Here is a 27,248-nt window from a genome sequence, read left to right as displayed (position 1 = left end):
TTAAGGTAGGCTATACACAGCCGGGGCTCCATCCCACCAGGGACCCACAGAGAACCACATGGGACACACCCCCCACCCGAGGACAGGAGCATTCATCCACAGTCTCCCATCTGCCTTTGGTACAGAGTGGCCCCACCCAAGGGAGCATCAACTCCACGCACAACCCGTTTGCAATGGTGCCTGAGAAATCCTTCAGGCAAAGAAGGGAGAGACCCAGGTCTGCGGTGGTAAATGATCAGTGAGCCAGAAACTGTCCCCCATGGCTGCAGGCAGGTCGGGTAGCTCTAAGGGATACAGGTGGGGACATCACCAGCGTCTGCCACAATGCCCATCTATGAATGCATCAGCCAGATCCCTGATCACAACGTCCCCGTGAACATAGCTGTGGGCTCGGAAGCCCTCAGGTCACAGAATCGGGCATCAGTCCTGCCTGAGCTGCTAATATGTTGCCTAGAAAACATCCTTTCTTTGGTCCAAGGTCTCGTGTTTTCCTCTGTAAAAGCAGAGCATTACAAATCTGCCATGTGGGACTGTTGTGATCGTACAGTAGAAATATAAACTTCTGCTCAGTGATGACTCCTTGTTTATCTAGCCCAAGTGGAGACTGTTTTGCAGACTTTGGGTCACTTGCCCAAAAGGATATCCTTGAGGGTTGTCTGCATGACTCATTTGCCGTGTATCCCCAACAACTGGCTGCGTGAAGCTTCCTGTTTATTGTGAGGTGGCTTGAAAGTTGTCTTCTGGTGGTCATCTTGCAAGGCCTTGATAGAAGACGGGGCCAGCCAAAAAGCTCTAGGACCAGTGTGTTGCTTCTGTCCCCTGGCAGTGTCCTCTCCTCCCCGCTAGGTGGTAGTGGTGCTGCGCTAACTTGGGCCCTCCTTGCTCTCCCGAGAAGGCAGTTAGTCTTCTCAAAGAAAAAAAATATATATATATATACACACACGCATGCATATAATACAAAATACATATACATATGTATTTTATACGGTTAGATATATTTCATGAGGTTAGATCTTATATGTGTGTACATACACATACAGGGATGTATATGTGTTTTTAACTGCCTGTTTTTTAATTATGTAAATAAATGAATATCATGTAAAAAAAAATTGTGAATATACAGATACAGTCCCCCCCACCACAACCTAAATCCCCGCCATCTCCCCCAAAATAACTGGAGTTGTATGTATTTGTGCACTCACGTATGTATAGTACATTCAGAAACACAGTTCTGTATTTTAGCAGAATCGGCCTCTTACTCTCCACACTGTCCTGCTTGCTATTAACAGTTAATGATAGAAATGTCAGCGCACGTGTCCCCGCAGTGCCTGTCAAAGATTGCCTCTCGGTGACCCCCGCAGGGAGCACGGGAGTGGGAGCCATCCGTCCAGGGTGCAGGCAGTAAGGGTGCATGTCTTGTAGAGAATTTTAAAACAGTAATAAGTCCAATAAAAGTCAGTCTTTTTTTTATCACCTTGCACCACACAGGGACAATTCTGAGCACTATAACTTACAGTTAGCCCTTTAGTTCCTCTGTTCTTTGCTTTTCTGGATGATACGTGGTAAGATCTAACCTTATTTTTTCAAATTAAGCATTTGTCACCAAATTGTTAGGAAATAATTCATGTTTTATTTGCTGGCTTCAGATGCCCCCTTTAATATATATTGACCTTCTTGTATTTCATGAGCCTGGTCGCTTTATACTCTCTGTTTTGTTCCATGGATGCAGAAGTCCCATTTGTGTACAAATACAACTTTATTTCAATTATAATAACTTCGTAACATACTTTGATATCCAGTAGATGGTCTTCCCTTCACAGTTGTTTTTTGTTGATGATATTTTATAAAGTGTCTTAACTTTTCTCAATCCTTTACTCATATAAATGACTTTTTACAATCTTCTCTTCATGTTGAAAAAAAATTAAGTTTTGATCAGATTGCTTCAAATGCATTTATCTATTTGGGAAAAATCTATGTCTTTATAATAGTGAGGCTCCCCATCCAGTGGTGTCATACTTGTCTCCACTTATTTACTTTCACTCAAGTTGTAGCGATTTTTTTCAGACCTCTCCTACTTTTGTTGTTCAGAGGTTTTTCAGTATGTTATACATTTTGTTGACATTGTGGATGAGATCTCTTTTATCTATTACACGTGCTGATTCGTTTCTGATAGTGTATAGATCACTATTGATTTTATGTTTATATTTTATAACTTAGCACCTAATAGATTCTTAGTCCTAATAGTCTTTCACATGATTCTCTTAGCTATTCTAGGTAGATCCTCATCTTGTCCACACGGAGGACATTTTTACAGTTTTTCCCATGATTTACACTGATTTCCCTTGCTCGTCTTCCGGCCCTGACGACAATCTGTGCTACACCCCGAAGCGGTAGTGACATTGGCACTCGGTCTGTGTCCTGCTGCTGTCCTTAGGCACCTGCTTGCAGTGCTACATGATTAAGTATGTTGCCTCCTCTACATTTAGTAGATACTCTCAAAACAAAGATGCATTTGCCTATTCCTGGCTTCCTAAACGCTTTAAAGCAGGAATGTGAGTTTTATCAACTGCTTTATGCCATCTCTTGAGATGATCCTATAGTTTTTCTTCTGTTAACGTTTATAAATCACATTAATAGATTGCTTACTTCTGAAACATCTTTTCATTTGTTGCATAAAGTACATTGGGTCCTGACTCCTTTCTGTAAAAACTGGTTTCTGTTTGCAGGTTTCCATGTTCATGCCATCTTGTTTGGCTTTGCTATCAGGTTATACTAATGACTTGGCAAGGATTTTCTAGTTTTTACTATTTTCTAGAACACTTTATATGACATGATAATTTTCTGAAAGTTTGGAAGAATTCACCTATAAAGCTATCCAGGTCTGCCCCTCCTGAGAGGCAGTTTTAGAAGTGAATTTTGTATGTTAGGATATGTAGAAAACATATATATTAGAAAATATTAAAAAACAGGAAAGTAAAAGGAAAATATTACTTAATATAAAAACAAAACAAAACAAAAAAACTGTAATGGGCACCTGGGTGGCTCAGTCGTTAAGCTTCTGCCTTCGGCTCAGGTCATGGTCTCAGGGTCCTGGGACCGAGTCCCACATCGGGCTCCCTGCTCGGTGGGAAGCCTTCTTCTCCCTCTCCCACTCCCCCTGCTGTGTTCCTGCTCTTGCTGTGTCTCCCTCTGTCAAATAAGTAAATGAGATCTTTTTTTAAAAGAATTAAATAAATAAATAAATAAAACTGTTGAGATTAATAAAATGAAAAGCTGGCTCAGGTAGATAGATGATAGATAGATAGATAGATAGATAGATAGATAGATAGATAGATTCATTATATATAGATAATGTACATGTATATATAATGAATTTCCCCTCAAATACAGTTTTGTTTGCATCCCACAGGCTTTGATATGTAGTGTGCCCATCGTCAAACTTTTCTAAGTAAATTATCACTTCCAATGTGATCCTCATTTTAATCAAAATTAAGAGGTAATTAGAACAGTGGATACCTTTTGGCTTCTTTTGCTTTGTTATTGTCTCTAATTTTTAGTCCTCATGGCATTGTGAGCAATAAATATGGCTTATATGGTTTTGCTGTTGGGAATCTGTTGGGATTTCCTTTGTGACCCAATACGTGGCCAGTTTTTGTGACTATTACATAGGTGTGTTTGAAAAGAACACATATTCTCTGTTTGTTGAGGACAGACTCCATGTACACGTGCACATTGTTCTGGACGTCAGCAAGACAGACAAGGTCCTGCCTCAGAAGCTCATGTTCCCCTGCCTTCATGTCTGCCAGGGTTCACTTCCCTAACTTCCCTACTCTTTTCTACTGTTGTTTTCATGCTTCTGTGGTTTTCTTACTTTCTGTCCCTTCGGAGTCGGGCGAGTCCCTAGGCGGCAAACCAGTGCATGCTGGCAGCTCCACTCCCTGCTGGATCCATGCCCTCACCAGCCCCGATTAGCATGTAGAGCCAGTTGAGGGCAGAAGTCCTGACCTGCATTCTCTAACTGCATCCCCAGCCTCAAATCTCACCTCACATGTAACTCTGCACATGGAGTCACTCTGGAATCTGTTACCATAGACTGCCGAATGCGTTCTCTGACCTCCAGAACCCCGACCCTGATGTCTCCTGGTGGGATGACATCTGTGGGTCAGAATCACTTTCCCTCCAAAGCCCTGCACCCGATATTTTACCACCTCCCGCTTTGGCATGATGAACAGACACCTGAAGACATCTTAATTTTTCCTTAATGTATAACAGTTTTCTCTTCTCTTCGACGTTTGCTTGATTTGCTGTTATCTTTAAAGAGCAGACATTTTGCCAGAAGGGTAGTGTGTGTGCTCTCATCTCGTGCTCTTGCACATAAGACAGTGAGCTCTTCTCTGCATACTTGGGCATTTTTTCAACTCAGGAGTGTTTCCTTCTGTCATTTTGATTCTTACTTCTTCCAGGCCACCCATAATCCTTACCTTGAATCTCAATTCTCTGTCTTCCATGTCTATGATCTTCTCTTACTGTTTTTCCCTTCTCTGATTGATCTTTTCTTCAGTCTTCTAGAATACCTTCCCAAGTTTGTCCTCCCATCACTCATTTGTGTTCCTGGTATTAATTCTGCGATTATCATTGTCAGATGTGGATTCTAATCCTGCCATCGTGCTCTTAGTCTTTCTGCAATCTTTTGTCTCAACAGTCTCACAGTTCATCTCATGCCACAGCCTTGCCTTTTAGTCGGAGTGCTTCTCTCTTGTAACTTTCTGTACCTCTTCATTGAGACTCTGTATTATTATGCCCTAATGAAAACACAAAACCACTATCAGACGTTGTGTCCTGCTTGTTAGTAAAATTTACGTGATGCCTTCAAGCTACCTTTGGTTTCCTTTGTTCTGCAGTATTTTTCCATAAATTCCATGTTAACTTTTTCTGTTAGTCATCCTTAAGTGAGGATAAAGCTGTCTCCACCCCACTGTTTGCCAATATCTAGCATACTCAAACCATTTCCCCTCTGCCAGCTTGAGAGGAGCTTTTTCCTACTCTCATCATCTTGCTGTATGATTCTTTGAACAAATGGCTAACAACTGAAAATGCATATGTTGAATGAATGAATGAGTGGAAAAGAACAAAAATCATTCTATATTTCTACATTTTTTAACAGTTTCAATTACATTTTTTATTAACATATCATGTATTATTTGTTTCAGGGGTAAAGCTCTGTGATTCATCAGTCTTACACAATTCACAGCACTCACCATAGCACATACCCTCCCCAGTGTCCATCACCCAGCCACCCCTCCCTCCCACCCACCTCCAGGAAACAAATGAGGGTTGCTGGAGTTTCTACATGGTTTTATAGACCGCCCCCCCAGGGCTTTACCTTTTCATGACCACACCTCCTAGAATGTAACATGGTACCATGGCGAGTTCTTCCCTCTGCCCTCCAGAATGTTTTGGGGAGGTACATTTTCTAAGTGGCTATAAAACTAGGAGGAAGTGAGAGGGTTGGGAGTAGGGTTTATCTCTGGATGCTTCAAATGCACCACCACTACAACAAAAGGCTCAGCTATTGTGCTTTTGTCTGGTTGGTTTTTGTTTTATTTTTTTTATTGTGAGCATTTATCTCACACTCTGAACCAGGGTTTGAGGTTGGGAGAATATGGGGGGTGCGGGGGGTGGGGGAGACAGCAATTATCCTGACAACTTAGGAGAGGGAGAGAGTGGACGGGTCTCCAAAAACATTTTTTTTTTCAGTTCATTTGCATGGGCCTTGTACTTAGTGAAAATTTTTCCCATCCATTTACTAGTAACAAGCTGACTTCCATTCCTTTTTAGTTATGTGAATTTTCACCTTTTCCTGTATCTTCCCACACAGTTTTGGTGGAAAATTTGGAGAAGTTGTAGAGTGATGTTTGCCAGATGTCATTTTAAAATGGAAAACTGCTAATTAATTTTTCGTTGATTGAGACATCAGGATGGCAGGAGGCTTCTATTTCAGTTTCCTTGACGTTTCATTTTTTGTTGTACTCATTAGTGCAACTTGTTACCTTGGGGTTAATTTGCCCCCTGGTCTAGCAGGAGAGGTCTTAACTGTTCTTAAAAGACATTCTAAGAATCTTGCCACATTGGGAAGCTACTAATTCTTTATAACTAACAATCTGTAAATATTCATTTATTTCATGTGTTCATGCCTTGCAACAGAAAGAAGTTAAAGTAGTTTACATAAATGTAAACACAAGAGAATAAAATGAAAACATAAGAAAAGCAGGACAAAGGGAAAATCAGGATAGAAAAAATAAATGAAGCTAGGAGTAACGTTAGTTCACAATATGGATGCAGTGAGGTCCTAATCACAAGCTAACAATGCCAAAAATTTGGCTCTGAGCTTTCTAGAAAACAATAGGTAGAGAATGATGTGAGCAGCTTGCTGAGTCATGGAAACCATATTAGAACAGTAAATCTATTCCTTAAAGGATGCTGCTCTTGGAGCTGAGATTCATGAGAAATTTATCCCGTGGTCCTCGTGGAGAGAAAGCAGAATGCATCACCCTCCACCATAACCTGCTTTGAATGAGCACACACATTGGAGGCTGTTTCTCACAGTGTCACTCAGTATGGACCAATGCAGGCACATTTCAGTCAAGTCAGTCTATCAGGGGCCAAATGCACTGACCTCTGCTGGTCCGGATCACTTCAAGATACGTGGAGGAATAGATGGCTACCCCTCCAAGCCCTGGTTCATGAGTGTTGTTCAGTTCCAAATTCAAGGGGATGCTCTCTGGCAATTGTGACACCCCCCCATCCCATGAACACTGAGGCACCCAACAGGTGCACATCCCTCTGAGGTGTGCCAAGAGAAAATCCCCAAGCAAGCCCTTCGATCTACCCCAATTGTATTTGAATTTCCTCCAGTATACAGACCAAAGGGTGGTAATCCCTGCACCCAACACCCAATTCTTCACCATTGATTTTCAAATCTTTTTAGGCATGGGACTTTGCCTGAAATGAAAACTTAAGGAGCAGACAATAATTTGGCTGAAAGTGGAACTGCTCTGAGACAAAGCTGCCCTCTGCCCTTGCCCCTTCTTCCCACCTACACAGCAGCCTAAGCAAGTACAAATAATAACCTGGAAACAGTTTTGAGCAGGTGTGACCCATACCCCCTCAACAGAAGAAAAATCTTAGTTGGGCATCTGTCAAGTGATTCCCTCTAAGCATGACTGCTAGGTGTGCCCTCCAAGATAGTTGCAGAGAACAGGTCTGGAAAACAAGAAGATACTTGATAAATAATGATGATTCTTAAATATTTTTGTGTCATAGACCCTATTGAGAACCTGATGAGCACAAACTCTTCTCCCCAGTGTGTGTGTGTTCCATGGCGGGGGGGCGGGGGGAGGGATGCATAAACGCAAGCTCTCAAAAGCTTACAGACAATGTCAAGGAGTTTTTGGAGCAGGAACTTTCCTGAGTTTCCACAGACTTTGGGTTAGAAGTCCTGCTGTATAGGATTTTTAACAGAAGTCATTGGATATTAAGGATCAGCCACTAAAAATGATGACATTTTTTGCGGGACAGTTTTGCAACAGTTAAATTATAGTCTTTGTTTGGGGCAGATATTAAACAGCAGGGCTACCTATCAGTTAAGGCCTTTACTTATTTGTGGCAATCAAACCAGGTTTGCTCTGTGAAAAAAATGTTGAACTCTCTATCCCAAATTGTGGGGGCCTGAACCCAGTTCACTCAAAAGGGATAACAAGTCTTTAGGAATCAGTGACAAAAGGGGATCTGGAACACCCCTCCATCCCTCCACCCCAATCCCTGCACTGAGGGCCATCACTTTTAGGAGACTCTTCCTGACAATTCTGACTTGTGTGCTGGCCTTAAGGTCCAGGTTCTGAATCACCATCAAATTCCAAAGGTCTATACCCAGTTTCAATGCAGAGTCAAAGGAACAAACAAAGATGAAATCCACTGTTAATGCTGCTTCATTCCTAACAGATTTCTCTCCAAAGCAAGAGACCAGTTGTGGTCAGTGTGAAAATAATTGTGTCTCAAATGCCTGTTCCTCATGTACATATTGATCTGAGAAGGCCAGTCTAGTGATTTTCTAGATATTTTATATGGGGCTGCCATAATTCTGGGGAATGAGTAGCTGCTCTTTTAACAAATGGCACAGTCTAACTCTGTCAGATAGAAGGTGATAAAGAGAAAAAACATGGACGAGCGGCAGAGCCCGTTAGTCAGATATGATTTTTTGCTCTGGGAAAAGGAGACATGCCCCAGATGAGATTAAGGTTTTGTCCGTTTGTTTCTAAATCAATTTTATAATCTGAAAGACTCGGAAAACAGCCTGGGATCCATACCAGGACAACTGACCTGTAATTGTAAAAACTAAAACTAAACCTTCCACATCGATATCTAGGTGCTAAGGTTTCACACAACTTCCTTTAACCAAATGCATTGCCCACGTCTGCCTTCTGTGCAGTTCCACTGGCCAAACTCAGGTGCCTCCCTGTGAAGGGGCTCTCATAGAGGCAGGAGGAAATAGATTATAATATTAAATTTGATTAGCTTCCATGTGGCATGTCCCCATTCCCACCACGTTAGTTGGCCGAGGATTTGGTATCTGTGTATGTGTGACTGTTCTTATCACACCAGTGATAAGAAAAATAAATGTCTTCATCACCAGGGCACAACCTGTGAATAAAACTAGTTTTAGGTTAATAGCGATACATCAGGAGAGGACAAACCTCTGCATGGAAGGCACCAGAGACAGAAATTGTCCGAGTCCTCAGAAAAAAAAACAAGTCAGCCGTAGAGTCGGCCAACCCCGAGGCTCATCCTCCCTTCTCCAGCTTCAGGACAACTCTGCCAAGGCATTTGCAAGGAAAACTCCATGTATTTGCCACATACGGAACTCCCAGAACTGGGTAACCTGTAAGTCAGGGCTCTTCTCTGAAGTTCACTAAAATATCTAAAAGCAAGCTGCAGAAACTCTGCTTTTTAGGTCAGCTTTGGAGTTGTTCATCAGCAGGAACAGGGAGAACCATAGGACCCTAGGATATATTCAACGAAGGCTGATATGTAACATTTGAAAGTCATCCTGGAGCTGGGCTTTTTTTTTAAATGTGGAGAAAATGCTGAGCCTCCCACTGTTCCCTCAAATGACCTGGCAAATGAAAGACAGGCTTTGTAAAAAAAAAAAAAAAAAAAAAGGGTTTCTAGGACTGGGGTTGCTCAGTCTAGAAGACGTTGACATGGCTCCCTTCAAACATGTGAAGAATTTTGATCAGGATGATGGGGAGGCGTAATAGGAGAAAAATTGCTTTAAATTAAAGCAGGCAGGATTTCGGGGTGCATAAAGACATCACAAGGGTGAATAAAGGTAAAGACAGTCAGTCCTCTTAAGGAAATCTGAAGGTATCCATCTCCAGAAACCTTCTAGAAAAAGTAGCTTCTTCCTCATTGAAACTTCCACTTCTTTGAAGGGATTAAATCCTTTGCCTGTCGGGTTCTGTCCCTACCCTGTGATTCTGCTATCTTCTGCTCCTAATGAGCCTGGTTTAATCTGGAGCATCTGGCCTTGTCTTGGAAGAATGGAAAGAGCTTGGCCTTCAGGATCAGGCCGGATTCAGCTTGGCCCCACACTGGTCATGTGACCTTGGACAGCCTATGCAAGCCCAGCGTCCTCGTGGACACAGAGGGAACTACCAGGCCACTTGAATGAGATCTGGCGTGTCTTGTGCCCAGTGCAGTACTCACCCACACTCATGTGCTCAACCACAAAAACTGTCCAGGCTTGGCCCCCACTCTCACACCCCATCACCTCCTTATACTTCTCTCTCTGTGTTTCTCAAACTTGAGAATTCCCAGATTCCTCAGGAATCGTTCAGAGGATGTCTGGTTCGAAATCTAAGATCCGTGGAGGTCAAGTTGGCAACACTCAGTTGCCCTGGTAATTCAGACGGTGCCTTCTTTTTAGATGAACAATGAAATTAAAACCAAAATTTAAAAATTATTATGAATAAGAACTTGCAGACCACTGAGAATTTATCAGCAGACTCTTGTTTAAGAAACCGTCCTAGCTTAGCTTAATGAGTATTCTGTCACTAGGTGTTTAAAACTATACTTTCTTATTTAGCCAGAGTCTCCAGGTTCCACATGCTACATTGATGTGCGCAAGGAAAAGGGGACGCTTTGTCCTTCTGTAACTGCCGTACCCTTCCTCCTCCGCCTCCCCAGTCTGCAGAGCCAGCAATGTAAGCTAGCCAATCCAGGAACACTCAGCCTCCTGTGATTTCAACAAATTTATCTCTTTAAAACCAACTTTCCTCTTCATAATCAGCCCTCCAACCCCTCCACTTTCTCTACTTTTGCCATCTTGGGGAGCCGGAGGGGAAACGTCTGGAGTCCTTGTGGCTGCAGGGCCATCTGAGGGCTGCGCAGGTTCCTCTGGGTCCTTGCAGGTCTCTTCAGTGATGGAGCCTCTGTTCACGAAGTCATTCCCGCCCTGCTGGCATCCTAAGGCCTGAGAACTTATCTGTTCCTTGTGTGCAAGGTCAGATCACAGTCCCTCTCCCTCAGGCCCCATCATGGCTGCCGCTCTCATCCTCCACAGGGCCCTGGCTGTCTGCCTCAAGGCAGCCCCTTCCTTCCCACCGTAGGAGCCCGTAGGAAGCTCATCTTCCAGTACCACCACCAATATTTCATGAGCCCACTTCTGGATGCTCTCTGCTCCACACAGGAGCTTGGGGAGACCTGGACCCCCTTCAGGCCTCCCTCTGAAGCCTTTCCTCGGGGTCTGATTCAACTCTGATATAGCTGCCCCAAATTATTAGGGGCCAAAGGGTCAGAGACCACAGGCAGCTTTTGAGGCTCCTTCTCCCTGGATCCCAACTGAGGAACAAGCAAAATCCAGCATTTGAACCTCAGGGAACTTCAGTTTCTAGAAATTTCTTCTGTCTCCACAAAATCTGGGCTACTCTGTCACCATGTTAAAGAGGTGAGCTGATCAATGATCAATGATCTTTTCGTTCTAGATCTATACTCTTTTCCCTAGGGTAATTAGGCTTAGCTAAGAAAATGAAGATACAGGGCGCCTGGCTGGCTCAGTCGTTAAGCGTCTGCCTTCGGCTCAGGTCATGATCCCGGGGCCCTGGGATCGAGCCCCGCATCGGGCTCCCTGCTCCGTGGAAGCCTGCTTCTCCCTCTCCCACTCCCCCTGCCTGTGTTCCCTCTCCCACTGTGTCTCTCTCTGTTAAATAAATAAAATATTTTTTTTTAAAAATGAAGATACAAGGGAATGCAGTTTTAGTGGGAACTGAAAAACATGAGTTTCTTATTCTCAAAATAATGTCCCCTTATATATACCAGTGCTGATCTATAAAGTGAGAGGATTGAGACAATGCACCGGTGGGCAGGCAATGCTTATTTTCAACCAACTACACAAAATGTTTTATGCCCAGATACACATATGGCTGATAGTTATCCAGCTTGCCCATAGGAATTTCATCCTATGATTTTTTTCTTTTTCACAACACAAAAGTTTCTTAGAATTCTCCACCATCTTCATAATGCTCTTGGTAATCTGTTTGAGTTGCTGTCCAACATTTTCATACTCAAGGTCTCTTTGAAGTACAAGAGTATATTCTTCAGGCTGGAGATTCTGCAGATCCTCAGCTTCTCTACATGCTGAGTCCAGGTTTCCGACAGACTGCCCTTCTCCCCCTTCCTCTGAATTCCGCTGGAAATCTGCCATCCCCTACTCAAGTACCATGTACTTATCTACTGTTGTCTCACCAGGAAGTAGATTGTGTATTCTTCTCAATGTTTCTTAGCCCTTTGGGGGCGTGGATGCCAATGAAATTCTAATGAAAGCTGGTACCCGTCCCCCTAGAAAAGTGCATGTAAATCGAAGTCTGCAAACTGTATCAAGGATCCACAGAGGCCAACAACAGACCCGTGTTAGCTGAGACCCCAGCTTAACATCTACTGTCCCAGCTCTCATGGGGACGGACATGAAAATCAGTACGTGGGGAAAAAGCGTAAGTTTATAACACAGAGTAGGGATGGCTTGATCTTTGTAGGAGGAAAACACAGACCTATTTTTCTTGGAGATGTAAATATTTGTTAATGTACTTGATAAACATTACAGGACCAAATATTACTCAGTAAGTTTTGAAGCTCTGGCGGCTTTTGATAAGGATGCTTCCATCTCTGTTCGTGGTATCACATCTCCTGGTGTCAGATCCCTGTGCGTATGCCTATAGTGTTTATTGAATCCCAGGGCCATCATTTAGCATTAGTACAATTCTCAACACTCAGATAAAACTTGACATATATCCTGATAATCTCTAGGACTTCATCCTTTAAGATTCCACTCAGCTGTCACCTATTCCTGTTTCTCTCCCAACAACATCCATCCAACCAACTAGGTGAGGGTTCCCCCTGAGTCTCATCAAACACTCATGTGTGTGCCTTGTACACAGTGTGTCAAGATGATGTCTCTCGGGCGCCTGGGTGGCTCAGTTGGTTAAGCGACTGCCTTCGGCTCAGGTCATGATCCTGGAGTCCCGGGATCGAGTCCCACATCGGGCTCCCTGCTCAGCAGGGAGTCTGCTTCTCCCTCTGAACCTCTTCCCCCTCGTGCTACCTCTCATTCTCTCTCTCTCAAATAAATAAATAAAATCTTAAAAAAAAAAAAGATGATGTCTCTCCATCACGCCATGAATGCTGCCAGAGCAGGAGGGTTGTCACTCCCACCTGTGAGCTTCAGTGACCAGCACAGGCCCAGCACATAGTAGGCACTCAGTACATGTTCGCTGAATGTGGACTGAATCGCCATTGACCCAAGTTTTCGAAGGTTCTTCCAAGGTAAAGAAATAGGCCAAATCTAAAGAAAGCAAACTGGGAACTAAAATGAATTGGTATTTCAGTGTGTTAAATCTGTTGAGTGAGCTGGTAAGAGAGGGTTCCTGAGTGTGGGTTTGGGGCTAGTTGCTGATTTCTGGGCTAGTTTAATGCACACCACATGATAGCAGTGAAACTATCTGGTAGACAAGCTCAGCTCCTTAAGCTCATCCCTAACCCTCCACAGTCTGACCCAGGCCCATTTCTCTTCCATCCCAAGCCCCCCACTGTCCCATTTCTAAGCCTTATTCCTCTAGCTACACCAAGCAGTCTCATGCACCCTGGGTCTTACTGGCCCTGCTACTTCCTCATCAAGAATGCCTGACCCCACGTCTACATATTAAAACTTTCCTCATTTTTCGAGCCTGTTCAGAGGCCATTCTCCCCATTGAGCTTCACCGTGTCCCCAGACAAAAGAATCCTCCTCAAGCATGCTGGGAGCACTGGGCACCTCTCATGAGGCTTTCATCACTGATTCTTGCTCAGGACCAGAGAAACAGTCATTTCCAGGGGACTCTTTTTCTTTTATCAACTCAGAGGCTCTTATTTTTCACTTTTGTGTCATCTGTTTCCTTCTACTCACCTTTATATAGACAGCTGCCTTCAGCATTTGTCCAGTTACAACGGTATCAAGTAAATTTGATGCACAAACATCATAAAGAATGAAAGACTCTGTCGCACCTTTTTTTAGCACAACAAGATGGTCCAGATTCTTGAGGCAAAATGTTATATGATGAAGCCCTTCCTGTTGAATGATTAACTGAAGGAAAATACCATATTTCCTTTTGTCCTCATAAATACATTGTTTACTCATCGATTCTTGAGTTTGAGAAAATTCACCTTCAGACACTATCATCTGGCGGCTCTTAGCCTGAGACTTTACTTATATAATCAACTTACTGTCATTGTTAGAGTCTAAAGAGTTGCTCTCCTTCTCTTTGAGTTCATCTTCTGAGTCATCTAATAATTGTGAAATGTTGTTCTCTGTCACTTTTCTTCTCTTTGCAAATATGAAAAATTTTGAATTCTCAGCTGTATGCAATGAGCTAAAAGCAGACTCAAAATAAATGATGATTTAGTCCGTTACTGAATCATCCTTCCAGGCCAATCCATTCTTCTGTTTTATTATTTTGGTCTCTTTTAGCATAATTGAGAATAATTGATGAGTAATGATGAAAGATAATTCCCAGGATGGTGAAAGAGCAAGATATTTCAAAAGATAGAAAAATAAGATCACAAAGATGCCATCATGTATCAAAGAGACCAGCTGTATCAAAGAGACCAGCGAACCCACATAGTAATTACAAAATAGAATGAGTTTTATTTTATTTAAAAAAAAATAAGTAAATTTTCTCTGTGTTCTTTGGAAACCCTTCAAGAAGGAATAAAAGCAATGAAATATCAAGCCTTACAAAGAGAGCAACTCAAAGAGGAAACTCAAAAACTAAAGTCAGGTCTAATGGACCCTGATGGTGTACTAAGGGTTATCGTGTTAAAATTCCATACATGTCTGTCCAACTTACGGCCAAGGACATATTGAGAGTCACCATCTGCCTGTCTTCCTGAAGTTCCCCAGGCCTGGTCAGGGATCTACTCCTATAAGAAACTTTGGAGGTGTTCACCAAATGGATAGTAGGAACCGAAGGTGTAATAATTAAGCTGGGACTGTAATTATCAAGGGAATGTCACACAGTATTGCTTACCTAAGTGCAAGGACCTTGTGCCATCTCAAAATCTTTGCCCTTAGCCTAGAATACTGTTCATCTTTCTCTCTCCCTTTTAGGTGGGTAACCGCTATGCTTTGAACATCACTTCCACTTTGAACGTCACTTCCTCAAGGAAGCTTTCCCAAACTTCCAGCCCTGCCATTAAGTACCCCTTCGTGGGCTGTTAGAACTAGTGTGTCACCTCCACGGGGGGGGACTGCCAACCAGGTGTGCTGAGCCATGTACCGTCAGCACACTGCTGCCCATGGCGGGCGCTCAGTAAGAGCATCTTGTGAATGAAAGGCCCTGAATGAATTCAAACCTGTTTCTGAGGACAGATGCTCACCTGCCTGGCCCCTTGAACAAAGTGTTAAGGTGCATGTATTTGAGAAAGTAAAAGTGAAAAGTAAAAATCCACGTGTAGAGAAAGCAGATCTAGTTCAAAGAGCTTGATTTTCCTGGACTGTCCTTTCCTGGGGGTGATTGGGAACAAGCAGTATGACCGTGGCAGAGGAGTCCTCGGCTCATGCTTCTGGCTTGCATTTAAGGTGTCAGGTGATGTGTCAGAGACTGACATCAGCAATGAGCCTCGGCACCCTCAGGCCGGCGTGGCCACCACCGAGGAGAAACTGAGAAACAGGCTGTATGAGTTAGCGATGAAAATGAGTGAGAAGGAGACGTCTTCGGGAGAAGATCAGGAGTCAGAGCCCAAGACAGAGTCTGAGAACCACAAGGAAAGTCTGTCCTCTGAAGAGAACAGCCAGGGCGTCCAGGAAGAGCTGAAGAAGGTAAGTGCCGTGAAGCTGCCTGCGGGCAGCTCGGTGTGAGCAGAGGGGGAGGGGGAGGCAGAGGAAGTTCTGTATTTGTACAGAGGTGTGCTGGGCCCCCCACGAGCTGTCTCTCAAATGCCCATCCCGTGCATGCGGGAGAACCCCAGAAGCCCCTGCTGATTAGCGCTGAGTGGTTCAGTCGGGGAGAGGGCCCCGCACGTCCCAGGCCTCCAGAGACCTGTCCTCTCCTTCTACGAACTATCCTTCCCAAGACAGCCCTTCACTTTCAAGTCTATAATTAATGCTCACCGCCTCTCTCATTAGGAAAGGCCACGTTACTGCCTTCCCTTACCCTTTCCCAGAGGAAATTTGCCTGTGGGCTGAGAGTACTCGCCATCCCTCTTTTAGTCAATGGTGATGCTTCAGACCATGGTCTTTGTGCTAAAGGTGGCCCGCTACATCATTTATCCCTGCAGTTTGCAGATTTAGGTTTGTCTTAGCCTCAAAATCGTTTTCCAAACAAACCATATGTGGAATCCTGGTGTTTTAAACAGGTAAAAGTCCCCAAAACCCCAACCACTTGATCTCCAGCCCCAAACCACCCCTCCAAGTACCCAGGGACATTGCTAGGAAACCACAGAAGGAAGAACCCCTGGCCAAAAGGGGGTCCCAGGCCCCTTGCCCCCCAATAAGTGCTCTGCCCCTTGTCTTTCCCTCTACAGCTTCTCAAAGCACATGCATGCTAGACTCGGCCACGTTAGAGTCAGGGTATCCCTGCTGCTTACAGTGGAAGAGAAAGAAGCTAACATTTGTTGAGTGCCCAGTGCTTTGCTTATGTTAGTGAATTCATGTCATAGAGACCTACTGAAGTAGATGCAGAGGCTTGTCCTGAAGGTACTTACCCAAGGCCCACAGCTAGTCAGCTTCAAAGTTGGGGCTGCATCACAAACGTGCTTGGCCTCAAATCACAGGCTCCTTCCCTTACAACAGCTGCCTCTCCTGTAATCAGATAAGATCTTGCCTGGAAACATCTAGAATTTCTTTGCACTTGTGGCCAGTTTTTTCCCTCTTATGAGAGTACATTGTATAAGCTCACAAGTTCCCGGCAGCCCACGTGAATGGGGCAATGAGCCCCTTCGTCTGCTCAACAGCCAAGCTGGGGTGCTACATAAGAGGAGCCGGGCCAAGCCAGCAAAGAGCACAGATGGTCAAGAGCCGGCCCTGAGGAACGTGGAGGCCATCTTCCACGGCTGAGCCCCTGATCCCTCCAACAGCTCACACTCTGCCTTTCACTCATTCCCATCCCCGCCTCCATAACCACTGAGTCCTCATACTCCTCAATCCGTCAGGTCCTCTGCCCGTGGACAGGGCACACATCTGTCCCCTGCCATGTCTGTGGGCTGGAGCCTGGAGCTTGGCCTTCACAGGCAGCCCCTCCCTGGGATGTGGGCTCCAACCCATTGCTTCCTCAATGGTAATGGGCTCTGCGCCTCTCTGTTACTTGAACCAATACCCCATGATAGTCACATTTGTCTGCCAGAACTCAGAGCCAGATGGTAAGTGAAGAATATCACATTATTTCCTACAACAGCTCTGCATCCTACTGGCTTTGCTGCCTGATGGTCACAAGGCTCCCCAAACCCCTGCTGTTCCAGCAGCCTGCCAGGCCATGATGAGTCACGGACTCCCACCCCTTGTCAGCCTGCCCGCCTCATCTTCTGGAGGCACAGCTACCAATCTGCACTGTGCTCTCTTGGACAGAACGTGAACAGGGGAAGGAGGGGCCGGTGGGGAAAAAAAAAATCTAAGACAAGCCCCCATCCTGCCCCGTGCCCTCTCTGAGCAAGAAACTAGGAGAGTTGCTTTTATTCAAGCTCCCAAATGTGTCAGTTTCTCAAAATTTAAGTCATTCCCCAGCCTACCATGAATCAGTGCATTAAAATATCCATCAGATATCACTTACTGTATGTAAAAATCCGGGTAGCAAACTGAAAAAGATAAGTAACATATATTTTCCACATCAGGCATGGGTTAGTCTGGGATGGGAACACGGAAATACAGGTTTATATCTTCAGTATTATTTAGAAGCAAAAAGATATAGAGATAGGCTTCAAGGTAACACTGAATTTGAAACGCAACCATGCAATTTGCAAACTCTGCAAGCTTCGGCTAGTGTCCTAACTCACTGCCAGTGCTTAGAACAAGCCGGGGTCATTTTTTGCCTCCCACCAGACCCTGTCCCCCGGCTGCTCTCCCTGTCCCTCCAGACCCTGCATGGCTACTCCAGTCCTTCCTCCACTCAGCAGCCGGAACTGTCCTGCAGTCCCCGAGCTTGGTCCCAGCACTGTGACAGGCCCACACCTGCCGTGTTTTTCAGCTGATCCCTGGGACCCAGCCCCGGGCCTCATGGTTGATTACATGAACATATCTTGGCCTCATCTGTAAAATGAGGATAATCATACCCCCTGATAGAGTTGTGAGGGTTGAATTGTACATGATAGCATTCAGCACATAGCAGGAACCCAGCAAATACCGCATCCCCTATAACAACCTCAAGGAAAATAAACTTCACGGCTGTGAGTTAACATCCATCTGCTGGTCAGTACCAGCTTTGCACCTATTTCCAGGCAACACCTGGCATGTCTAACATAGGTCTGTAACCACATCTGGGGCTTTGTCATGCTAGGCAGAATCTAAGCGGGAAGACACTGCATGAGAATGCCCCACGTTCCCATCTTCAGGATCAGACTAACTGACTTCCCCTGTGAGCCAACCACAACTAGTTTGTACAGTACAGGTGTGCACACACACACAATGTCCGCACACGGCATGGTTTGGGCATGGAACTGGGCTCATGTAACTATTTCAGAAGTGGTCCGTGCTCCCCTAATCTCTTTACCCCGGCAGTGCACACTGGCCCAAAGTCCAACTGCCTAAAGGCCCCTGATGAAGCAGGAGCTCCTCTTCCTGTGCAGAAGGCAGGCAGGCCGGGGAAGGAGAGAGAGAGCCCTGCCTGGGAGCAGCCCTAACCAGTGACTGCCGAGAAGAAAGTCAATACCCCAGCTATTTGGCCTCCATGGGCGTGGTGACTCTGGCGCCGAGCTACACACTGACTCCCCAAGTTCCCCAGCCAACAGAGCTCTAGGCTCCCGCAGTGATGAACAGTCCTCCTTGACTCCCTTCCCTCCCCTGCCCCACGTCCCCCTCCTCCACCACTGTTTCCCAGGATCGCCTCCCAAATGAACTAAATCCCTGTCTCGGGTCTGCTTCTGGGTGAAACAACTGTCACTGTCCCCCTGCCTCCACCCCTGGCCCTGCTCTCCAGGAGCCAAAGCAGAAGAATGTGCATGTTCCCACAGACACTTGACATCAGTGGCTGTTTCGTGTCCTTAATATGACAACCCATGTAAGAACAGGGGCTTCAGAATCCTGTCCAGCCTCAGAAGAACCATTTTAGAAACACACTTTATCTTGACTGGAATCAGCCCTTTGCTGTAGGCAAACTTGCCCTATAGGTGGCTCACTTTCTCTGGGGGTTGGAGGGATAGTTACCATCATCTGAATTTTTACCAACAGAAGAGCAAGCTTGCAGAGCTTGGGGCAAGCCCAGAAACCTCTTGGGGACTGGATTCCCAAAGAGTCGTTTTTTTCTTTTTTTTTTTTTAAAGATTTATTTATTTATTTTTGAGAGAGTGAGAATGAGAGAGAGAGAGAGCACATGAGAGGGGGGAGGGTTAGAGGGAGAAGCAGACTCCCCGCCGAGCAGGGAGCCTGATGCGGGACTCGATCCCGGGACTCCAGGATCACGACCTGAGCCGAAGGCAGTCGCTTAACCAACTGAGCCACCCAGGCGCCCCAAGAGTCGTTTTTTTCTTTAAGTCATCTTATTCCATCAAACCTCAGGGGTCAGCCCTCTAAACCATGTGATCTTTAGAGCCCAGAAGTGAGCACTTGCTTCTCCTCTACCATTGGACAGATGGCCATGACAATGGTTCTGGGAGAAAGTCCTGGCCAAAGCAGTTCTTAGAAGTGTCTGCCTCTAGGTATGCAAGGACAGCATTCCGGAAAGAAGGAGCAAAAGAATGGCTGAGAACTCCTGGCCTGACTTTAGAGACTACGTTCAGGGGCTGGGTCTCCCACAAGTCCCATAATCTTCCCAGGCTTGGAGCAGTGGTGCCCCAGGTCCCTTCTGGCTCGAAAATCCCCTGGTTCTAGATATGTAATAGATTAGATAGATTTTTATGTTTCCTGACCTAAGTACCCTTTATGACACTGTTTATATGACAAAAGATGTCCCACATATCAAGCTCTTCGAACATAAGTGTCTGTTGAAGGCCCAAATTGGTAAGTTCTTACATTATAGTCAAATTTGTATAGCCGGTATCCTGAAAGCATTTTATTTAAAGTGCCTTTGTTTATTACCATTACAAGTAGCTGGATCATTGGGCTTTGCTTTCACAAAGGAGTCACAGACCAGCAGCTATCTCCCCTATGTATAGTTTCATGGAACAATTCTCATCAAAGTATTGAGACTTCTCTCAACTATTAAATGTCTTTTTCCCCAAACAAGAGATAAATTTATGCATCTTCTCCTGGATGCTCCCCATTTACTAACACCAAGGAACAAGGATACACAATCCTGGTCCATGATCAAGGAGACAGATCTATGGACTGTTCCAAAATACCCAGAGCCTTGGCTTTCTGAAGTTTAATGTGCTCATGAAAACCTTTTCGTTGATATCAGTGTTAACATAAAGTCAACTTTGTCTGCATGTGTCTCACCCCTGTAAAATAACACACCGTTCACATAAGGATTCGGTGTCTTTCATCCCAGGTCACATTCTATTTCAGAAGAGTGTCTTCATCTCCAGTTGGTGCTAAAGAGAATATAGTGTTAGGTACTGACTGGTATCTTACAAGTGATTGATCTCAGTAGGGCTATGCCTATTGAAGAATTAACACCTCTTTGCTGACTGTCCATTTAACTGTTGCCCTGGGGGGGGGGGGGGGGAATGAGCTTTAGCTGTGCACTTAGAGCCACAGCTCTTATCCACAGGCCTTGAACAGGTGAGGAGGTTCCATACCACTCAGGATGTCATTGGCATCACTCATTCCCACAACCGAATCCTGTGTGTGTATGGGGAGGGACCTCCCAGCCCAGGAAGAGTTCCAGGTTCTCTCCTGGATCACTGGGGCTTCAACAGAACATCATCTCCTCTAGGCAGAAGATGAACTGAGCACTAGAGAAAGATTGTCCAAAAGTCCAGTGCAAAGATTCCTTACAGCCTCTGTGAAGTGCAGGCGTTATCTGAACGGACAGGAAAAACTGATGTTGCCTCAGCCACAGCAATACAATGGGGCATAAGACAGATGCAGTATGAAGCGAGAAAGGCAGAGCTGCTCTAGAAGGTTGCAGATAGAAAGGCCTAGAAAACGAGGTACTGGTTCAGAGTTCTTGCCCCAAAAAAGCCCAAAAGTAAGATGCCCTGAGGAAATGGGACCATAGGAAGGAAGAGGGGAGAGAAGAAAAAGAACATGCTTTGTGTGTCTGCAGCTTGGCAGAATAAGCAAAGTTGTGCTCTTGGAAAACATTTCTGGGTAGAGAGAATATAAAAACAAAAGAAAGAAATATATACGAGTCTCACCTACAAACGCAAATACTGAAATCCTAAATAAAATATTGGCAAACCAAATGTTGCAATATTAGAATCACATGCCCACACAACTAATACATTTCTTCTGAGAATGAAAAAATGAAATTAATGGAAGGACAACTCACTGTTATAATAAGTTGCTTAGTAAGGACTGTTTTTTAAAAGCACAGGATAATCCCAACTGATGCCAAAATGGCCCTTGGAAACATTCAACACATATTCCATTAAAAAAAAAAAACTCTCAATGAATTAGATAATTCTGATGACAGATATTCATCTCAAAACACCTAGAGAGGGGCGCCTGGGTGGCTCAGTCGTTAAGCGTCTGCCTTCGGCTCAGGTCATGATCTCAGGGTCCTGGGATCGAGCCCTTCATCGGGCTCCCCGCTCGGCGGGAAGCCTGCTTCTCCCTCTCTCACTCCCCCTGCTTGTGTTCCCTCTCTGGCTGTCTTTCTCTCTGTCAAATAAATGAAATCTTTAAAAAAAAAGCACCTAGAGAGTTTTTCCTGAATGAGAACTCATTGTAAATAGCAAAAATATCTTGAACGTCGCAATATTTTACTATTGATCAAACAAATCCATGAGTTATAAATGCAAGTGCTTTTACATAAATATTTATGTTGTCAATCAAAATAGCATGTATATACGTTTGAAAAATAATAAGAAAAATAATAAGATTTATTTTAAATTATAGGCGAATACTTTGATATTTTGTAATGATTTTTCAAATATTGACTATTTTTAAAAAAAGTAAAGGGGAAGGGGCGCCTGGGTGGCTAAGTCGTTAAGCGTCTGCCTTTGGCTCGGGTCATGGTCCCAGGGTTCTGGGATTGAGCCCCGCATCAGGCTCCCTGCTCTGCGGGAAGCCTGCTTCTCCCTCTCCCACTCCCCCTGCTTGTGTTCCCTCTCTCGCTATGTCTCTCTCTGTCAAATAAATAAATAAATAAAATCCTTAAAAAAATTTTTTTAAATAAAAATTGAATTAAAAAAAAAGAAGTAAATGAGCAAAAGTGACTGTAAAATCCAGACAGAAGAAATGGGCAAAGTGGCCAAAGAACTATCCTCAGAAAGAAGTTAGTCCCCATGGTCTTTGCCAATAAAATCCATCAGTCATTCGTGGTACACATTACTTCCATACAATTTAGCATTAAGAAATTAAAAGTATGCCAAAAAATTGAAGGAATCCAAGTTTACTTTATTTATTTAAAAACTTGGTCTGGGGGCACCTGGGTGGCTCAGTCGGTTAAACATCTGCCTTCAACTCAGGTCATGATCCCAGGGTCCTGAGATCAAGCCCCACATCGGGCTCCTTGCTCAGCAGGGAGACTGCTTCTCCCTCTCCCTCTTCCTGCCACTCACCCTGCTTGTGCTCTCTCTCTCTCTCTCTCTCTCTCTGTGTCAAATAAATAAATAAAATATTTTTAAAAATTAAAAAAAAATAAAAACTTGGTCTGAATCTGACCCAAAAATCATATGCCTCCAAAAATTTACATACTACCTCACTGGTTAACAAACATTCAAAAATTCTTAATATGTTAACAAATTGTTTCCAATGGCCTATATTTTTTTTTCCTGAGCTTTACTAATAATTTCAAGAATAAAAGTAATCAAATGGCACAACTGAAGCAGAAAGATATCTGGGACACTAAAGGTGATGTCCCATGTGTTTCTATGCACACTTTCTGGCACATACTATTGATGTCCAACTGCCTATTAAAATACTAATTTACAATGGCCAAGGAGGATTTTGTCTAGGAATGTAATAACCTCAATTTTAGGAAACCTATTAATATTTTTCATTATAATCACAGATTAAAGGGGGAAAACATAATTATTTTGATAAATTCCTAGATTGATGTTTGACAGGTAGTAGGAAATTCATACATATTCATAAATATTGAGTGAAGAATAGTTGATAAATAGGAAGATAAAAACTTAACAGTAATAGCTGTTAGCCTTTTTGAGGCTTGCCGATCTCTTCAGGAATTTGATGAAAACTTTGAGCCTCTCTCCATAAAACAGTAAAGAATGAAAATGATTTAGGGGTGCCTGGATGGCTCAGTTGGTTGAGCATCCGACTCTTGGCTTAGATCATGATCTCAGGGTCATGAGATCAAGCCTCGCATCAGGCTCCACACTCAGTGCTGAGTCTGCTTGGGATTCTCTCCTTTCCCCTCTCCCTCTGCCCCTACCCTGCTCATTCCTCTCTCTCTCTCTCTCTCTCTCTCTCTCTCTAAAAAAGTAAAAAATATAGTAAATAAAGTATTTTTTTAAAAAAAGGAATATGATTTAGATAGACTCCCAGGAGGAGTCTCACTCACTTATGCATCAAATAATAGGAATACAGACTCCAGCCCCAACTGTGGACCCTGATGTGGCCCGTGAGCCAGCTCCAGTGCCTCAGCCAAAGCAGCCCCTGGAGAACAGTGACTTAGACGATTACCTACCTGCAAGAGCAATGTGGAAGTCCAGGAGTCCATCAGAGAAGTTCCAGCACACTGTTGGAGCAAAAACAAATCCAAGACTGGACACACTGGAGAGGGTAAAAGTAACAGTTTGACTCTACCCACCTCACCCCTCCTCCGAGGTGGCACAACTCAGTGCCAAGAGAGCCTTTCTTGGCCTGTGATTTCTCCCATGGGGGAAAGTAAGACCATGTAAGTGAGCACCCAGCTTCCCCAGCTGTGCAGGACACTACCAAAGAAGTCTGTTTATTGCTCACCCCATTCAGAATACTGAGTCATAATCTACATGACTAGGAGACGGTGAGCAGCTATGAGAACAGCAGCCAGGGCTCAGAATGTATCAAGTGGATTCAGATCCTGTTAACTGCATCATGGACTACCATCTAGAGACTGGACCACCACTGGGACACCTCATCCATAGGTCTCCCCATTGGCTCAGACACCCCCATGCTCTGTGTGCCTTACCCACACACATCTCCACCACATGGCTGGCTCCCTATGTGCACTTCCAATTGCTATAGCAAAAGCAAGCTTTGGCAAATGGCTAGTGAGCATGCATACAAGGCAGGACTAAATCTGTGAGCAAGAGAGAGAACACAAACTTGAGGATAGCACTGCCCTTGGGAAAGCAAAAGGGTGGTTGTCAACACTCAGCCTGGTGCATTGCAGAATTGAGAGAAGGCATACAAGCTTAAAAATCCTGCCTCAGGAGGGAGAAAGAAGTGTGGAAGAGGAGTATCCATAGAAGGTCTGAGAAAGCCTCAGAATCCCTGGTAAAGCTGATGGAAGGTGTTTCTCTCCTGAAATCAGTCAGTAAAGACTAGAGGAAGTGACTGCTACTTCAAATGCAAAGGTAGCAACACAAGACTTAAAGGAACATGAAAAATCAAGGAAACATGACACCACCAAAAGATCACAATAACCTTCCAGTAACTGGAAATCTCCAAAATCTCCAAAAAATGGAGATTTGTGATTTACCCGATGAAGAATTCAAACCTTTTAAAGGAAGCTCAATGAGCTATGAGAAAACATGGAAAGTCAATTCAACAAAATTAGGAAAACAATGCGTAAAACAAAATGAGAAGTTTAACAAAGAGGTAGAAATCATAAGAAGGAACCAAACAGAAATTCTGGAGCTGAAGAATACAATGAATGAAATGAAAGATGCCATAGAGAGAATCAAGAGCAGAATAGATCAAGCAGAAGAAAGAACATGTGAAGGAGAAGACAGGACCTTGGAAATTATCCAGCCAGGGGAGAAGAAAAGAAAAGAATGAAAAAGAGTGAAGAGAGCCTATGTGAACTATGGATACTATCAAGAGAAGCAATCTGTGAATTATTAGAGACCAAGAAGAAGAAGAAAGAGAGAAGGGGGCAAAAGGCTTGTTTTAAAAAATGATGGTTGAGAGGTGCCTGGGTGGCTCAGTCGGTTAAGCATCTACTTTCGGCTCAGGTCATGACATCAGGGTCCTGGGATTGAGCCCCACGTCAGGCTCCCTGCTCAAGTCTGGCGGGGAGTCTGCTTCTCCCTCTCCCTTGGCTCCTCCCCACCCATGCTTTCTCTTTGTCTCTCTCACTCTCTCTTAGTCTCTGTCTCTCAAATAAATAAATAAAATCTTTAAAATAATAATAATAATGGTTGATTATTCCCAAATCTGAGCAGAGATTTGACCATCCAAGTTCATGAAGCTCATAAGTCCCCAAACAGGTTAAACTCAAAAATTTCTTCTCCAAGACTCATCATAATAAAACTAACAAAAATGAAGGATAAAAAGAATCTTAAAAACAGCAAGAGAAGAGAAGCTTATCACTTATAAGTGAATCTTCATAAGGCTATCAGCAGATTTCTCAGCAGAAACCTTACAGGCCAAGACAGAGTGGAATGACACACTCAAAATGCTGAAAGAAAAAAAAACCTGCCAACCAAGAATACTTTATCTGGCAAAGCTGTCCTTCAGAAATGAAGTACAGATAACCTCATTCATTCCCAGACACACAAAAGCTGAGGGAGTTAAGCAACACTAGACCTGCCTTACAAGAAATGCTGAAAGTTCTTCAAGCTGAAATGAAAATGCACTAATTAATAATATGAAAGCATGAAAATATACAACACACTGATAAAGGTAAATATATGGTCAAATTCAGAATATTCTAATACTGTAATATGGTAGTGTGTTAACCACTTAATGCCAGTAAAAAGATTAAAGGACAAAAATATTAAAAATAACTATAGCTACAATAATTTGTTAATGAATACACAATATCAAAAGAGGTAAATTGTGACATCAAAAAACATAAAGGGAGAGAGTAGAGGGTAGTTTTGTATGCCACTGAAGTTAAATTGCTATCAGCATAAAATAGTTCGCTATATCTGTAAAATGTTTTGTCTAAGCCTTATGATACAAAGCAAAATCTACAGTAGATACACAAAAGATAGAGAGATGGGAGTCAAAGCATACCACTACAGAAAATCATCAATTCACAAAGAAAGATGGCAAGAGACAAAGAAGGGAACAAGAGAACAACAGCCAGAAACCAATTAATGAGTTACATTAATTACTCCTTACCTGTGAATAGTTACTCTAAATGTCAGTGGATTAATTTCACCAATCAAGAGACATAGAGTGGCTGAATGGATTAAAAAAACAAGACCCAACTACACACTGCCTACTTCAGCTTTAAGGGCATACATAGGCATAAAGTGAAGGGATGGAAGAAGATATTCCATGAAAATGGAAACCAAAAGAGAACAATGGTAGTTATAATTATATCAGACAAAATAGACTTTTACTCAAATGCTATAATAAGAGGCAATGTCATTTTAAATGATAAAGGGGTCAATTCATCAAGAGTATGTAAAAATCATAAATATGTATGCACCCAATATTGGAGCATCTAAATATATTAAGCAAATACAAACAGATCTGATAGGAGAAATAAACAACAATACAAGTGGGATAGGGGACTTCACTACCCCACTTTGAACAGTGGATAAATCATCCAGACAGAAAATCAATAAGGAAATGTTGAACTTGAACCAAATGGACCTAAGAGATATATATATGGAACATTCCATCCAACAACAGCAGAATACACATTCTTTTCAAGCTTACATGGGGCATTCTTCAGGATAGACATATGTTAGGTCACAAAACAAGTCTTAACAAATTTAAGAAGGTTGATATCATGCTAAGTGTCTTTTCCAACTACAGTGATATAAAACTAAAAATCAATAACAGGAGGAAAACTGGAAAATTTACAAATATGTGGAAATTATATAACACATTCCTAAAAAATCAATAGGTCAAAAAAGAAATCAAGGGGTGCCTGGGTGGCTCAGTCGGTTAACCCTCTGCCTTTGGCTCAGGTCAGGATCAAGCCCCGCATCAGGCTCCCTGCTTGGAGGGGAGTCTGCTTCTCCCTCTCCCTCTGCCCCTCATCCCTTCCCGCACTCATGCACTCATTCGCTCACTCTCTCTCTCAAATAAATAAAATAAAATCTTTAAAAAATAATGAAGTAATAAAATAAATCAAAAGGGCAATAAAAAAAATCTTTGAACAAATGAACATGGAAACAAAACATATCAAATCTTATGGGATGTAGCAAAAGTGATTCTAAGAGGGAAGTTTATAGTGATAAATGCCTACATTAAGAAAAAAGATCTCAGGGCGCCTGAGTGGCTCAGTTGGTTGGGCGACTGCCTTCGGCTCAGGTCATGATCCTGGAGTCCCAGGATCGAG

The 27,248-nt window shown here is 43.5% G+C and overlaps 1 protein-coding gene across 3 annotated transcripts in view; it reads left to right on the top strand.

Annotated features, from left to right (window-relative positions):
• MYRIP (myosin VIIA and Rab interacting protein) overlaps nucleotides 1-27,248 on the top strand; it is a 418,488-nt gene that overhangs the window by 358,757 nt on the left and 32,483 nt on the right. For all 3 annotated transcript variants that reach the window (XM_073901699.1, XM_025870798.2, XM_073901706.1), the window contains exon 11: nucleotides 15,167-15,406. In XM_073901699.1, coding sequence (XP_073757800.1) covers nucleotides 15,167-15,406 — 240 coding nt within the window. The remainder of the gene's footprint in view (nucleotides 1-15,166; nucleotides 15,407-27,248) is intronic.

This window comes from Callorhinus ursinus, unplaced genomic scaffold (assembly GCF_003265705.2).
Source record: "Callorhinus ursinus isolate GAN/ISIS: 27379988/994484 unplaced genomic scaffold, GSC_fseal_2.0 scaffold1, whole genome shotgun sequence".
In the NCBI taxonomy this organism is placed as follows: Eukaryota; Metazoa; Chordata; class Mammalia; order Carnivora; family Otariidae; genus Callorhinus; species Callorhinus ursinus.
This window is presented reverse-complemented; position numbering and strand designations above follow the sequence as displayed.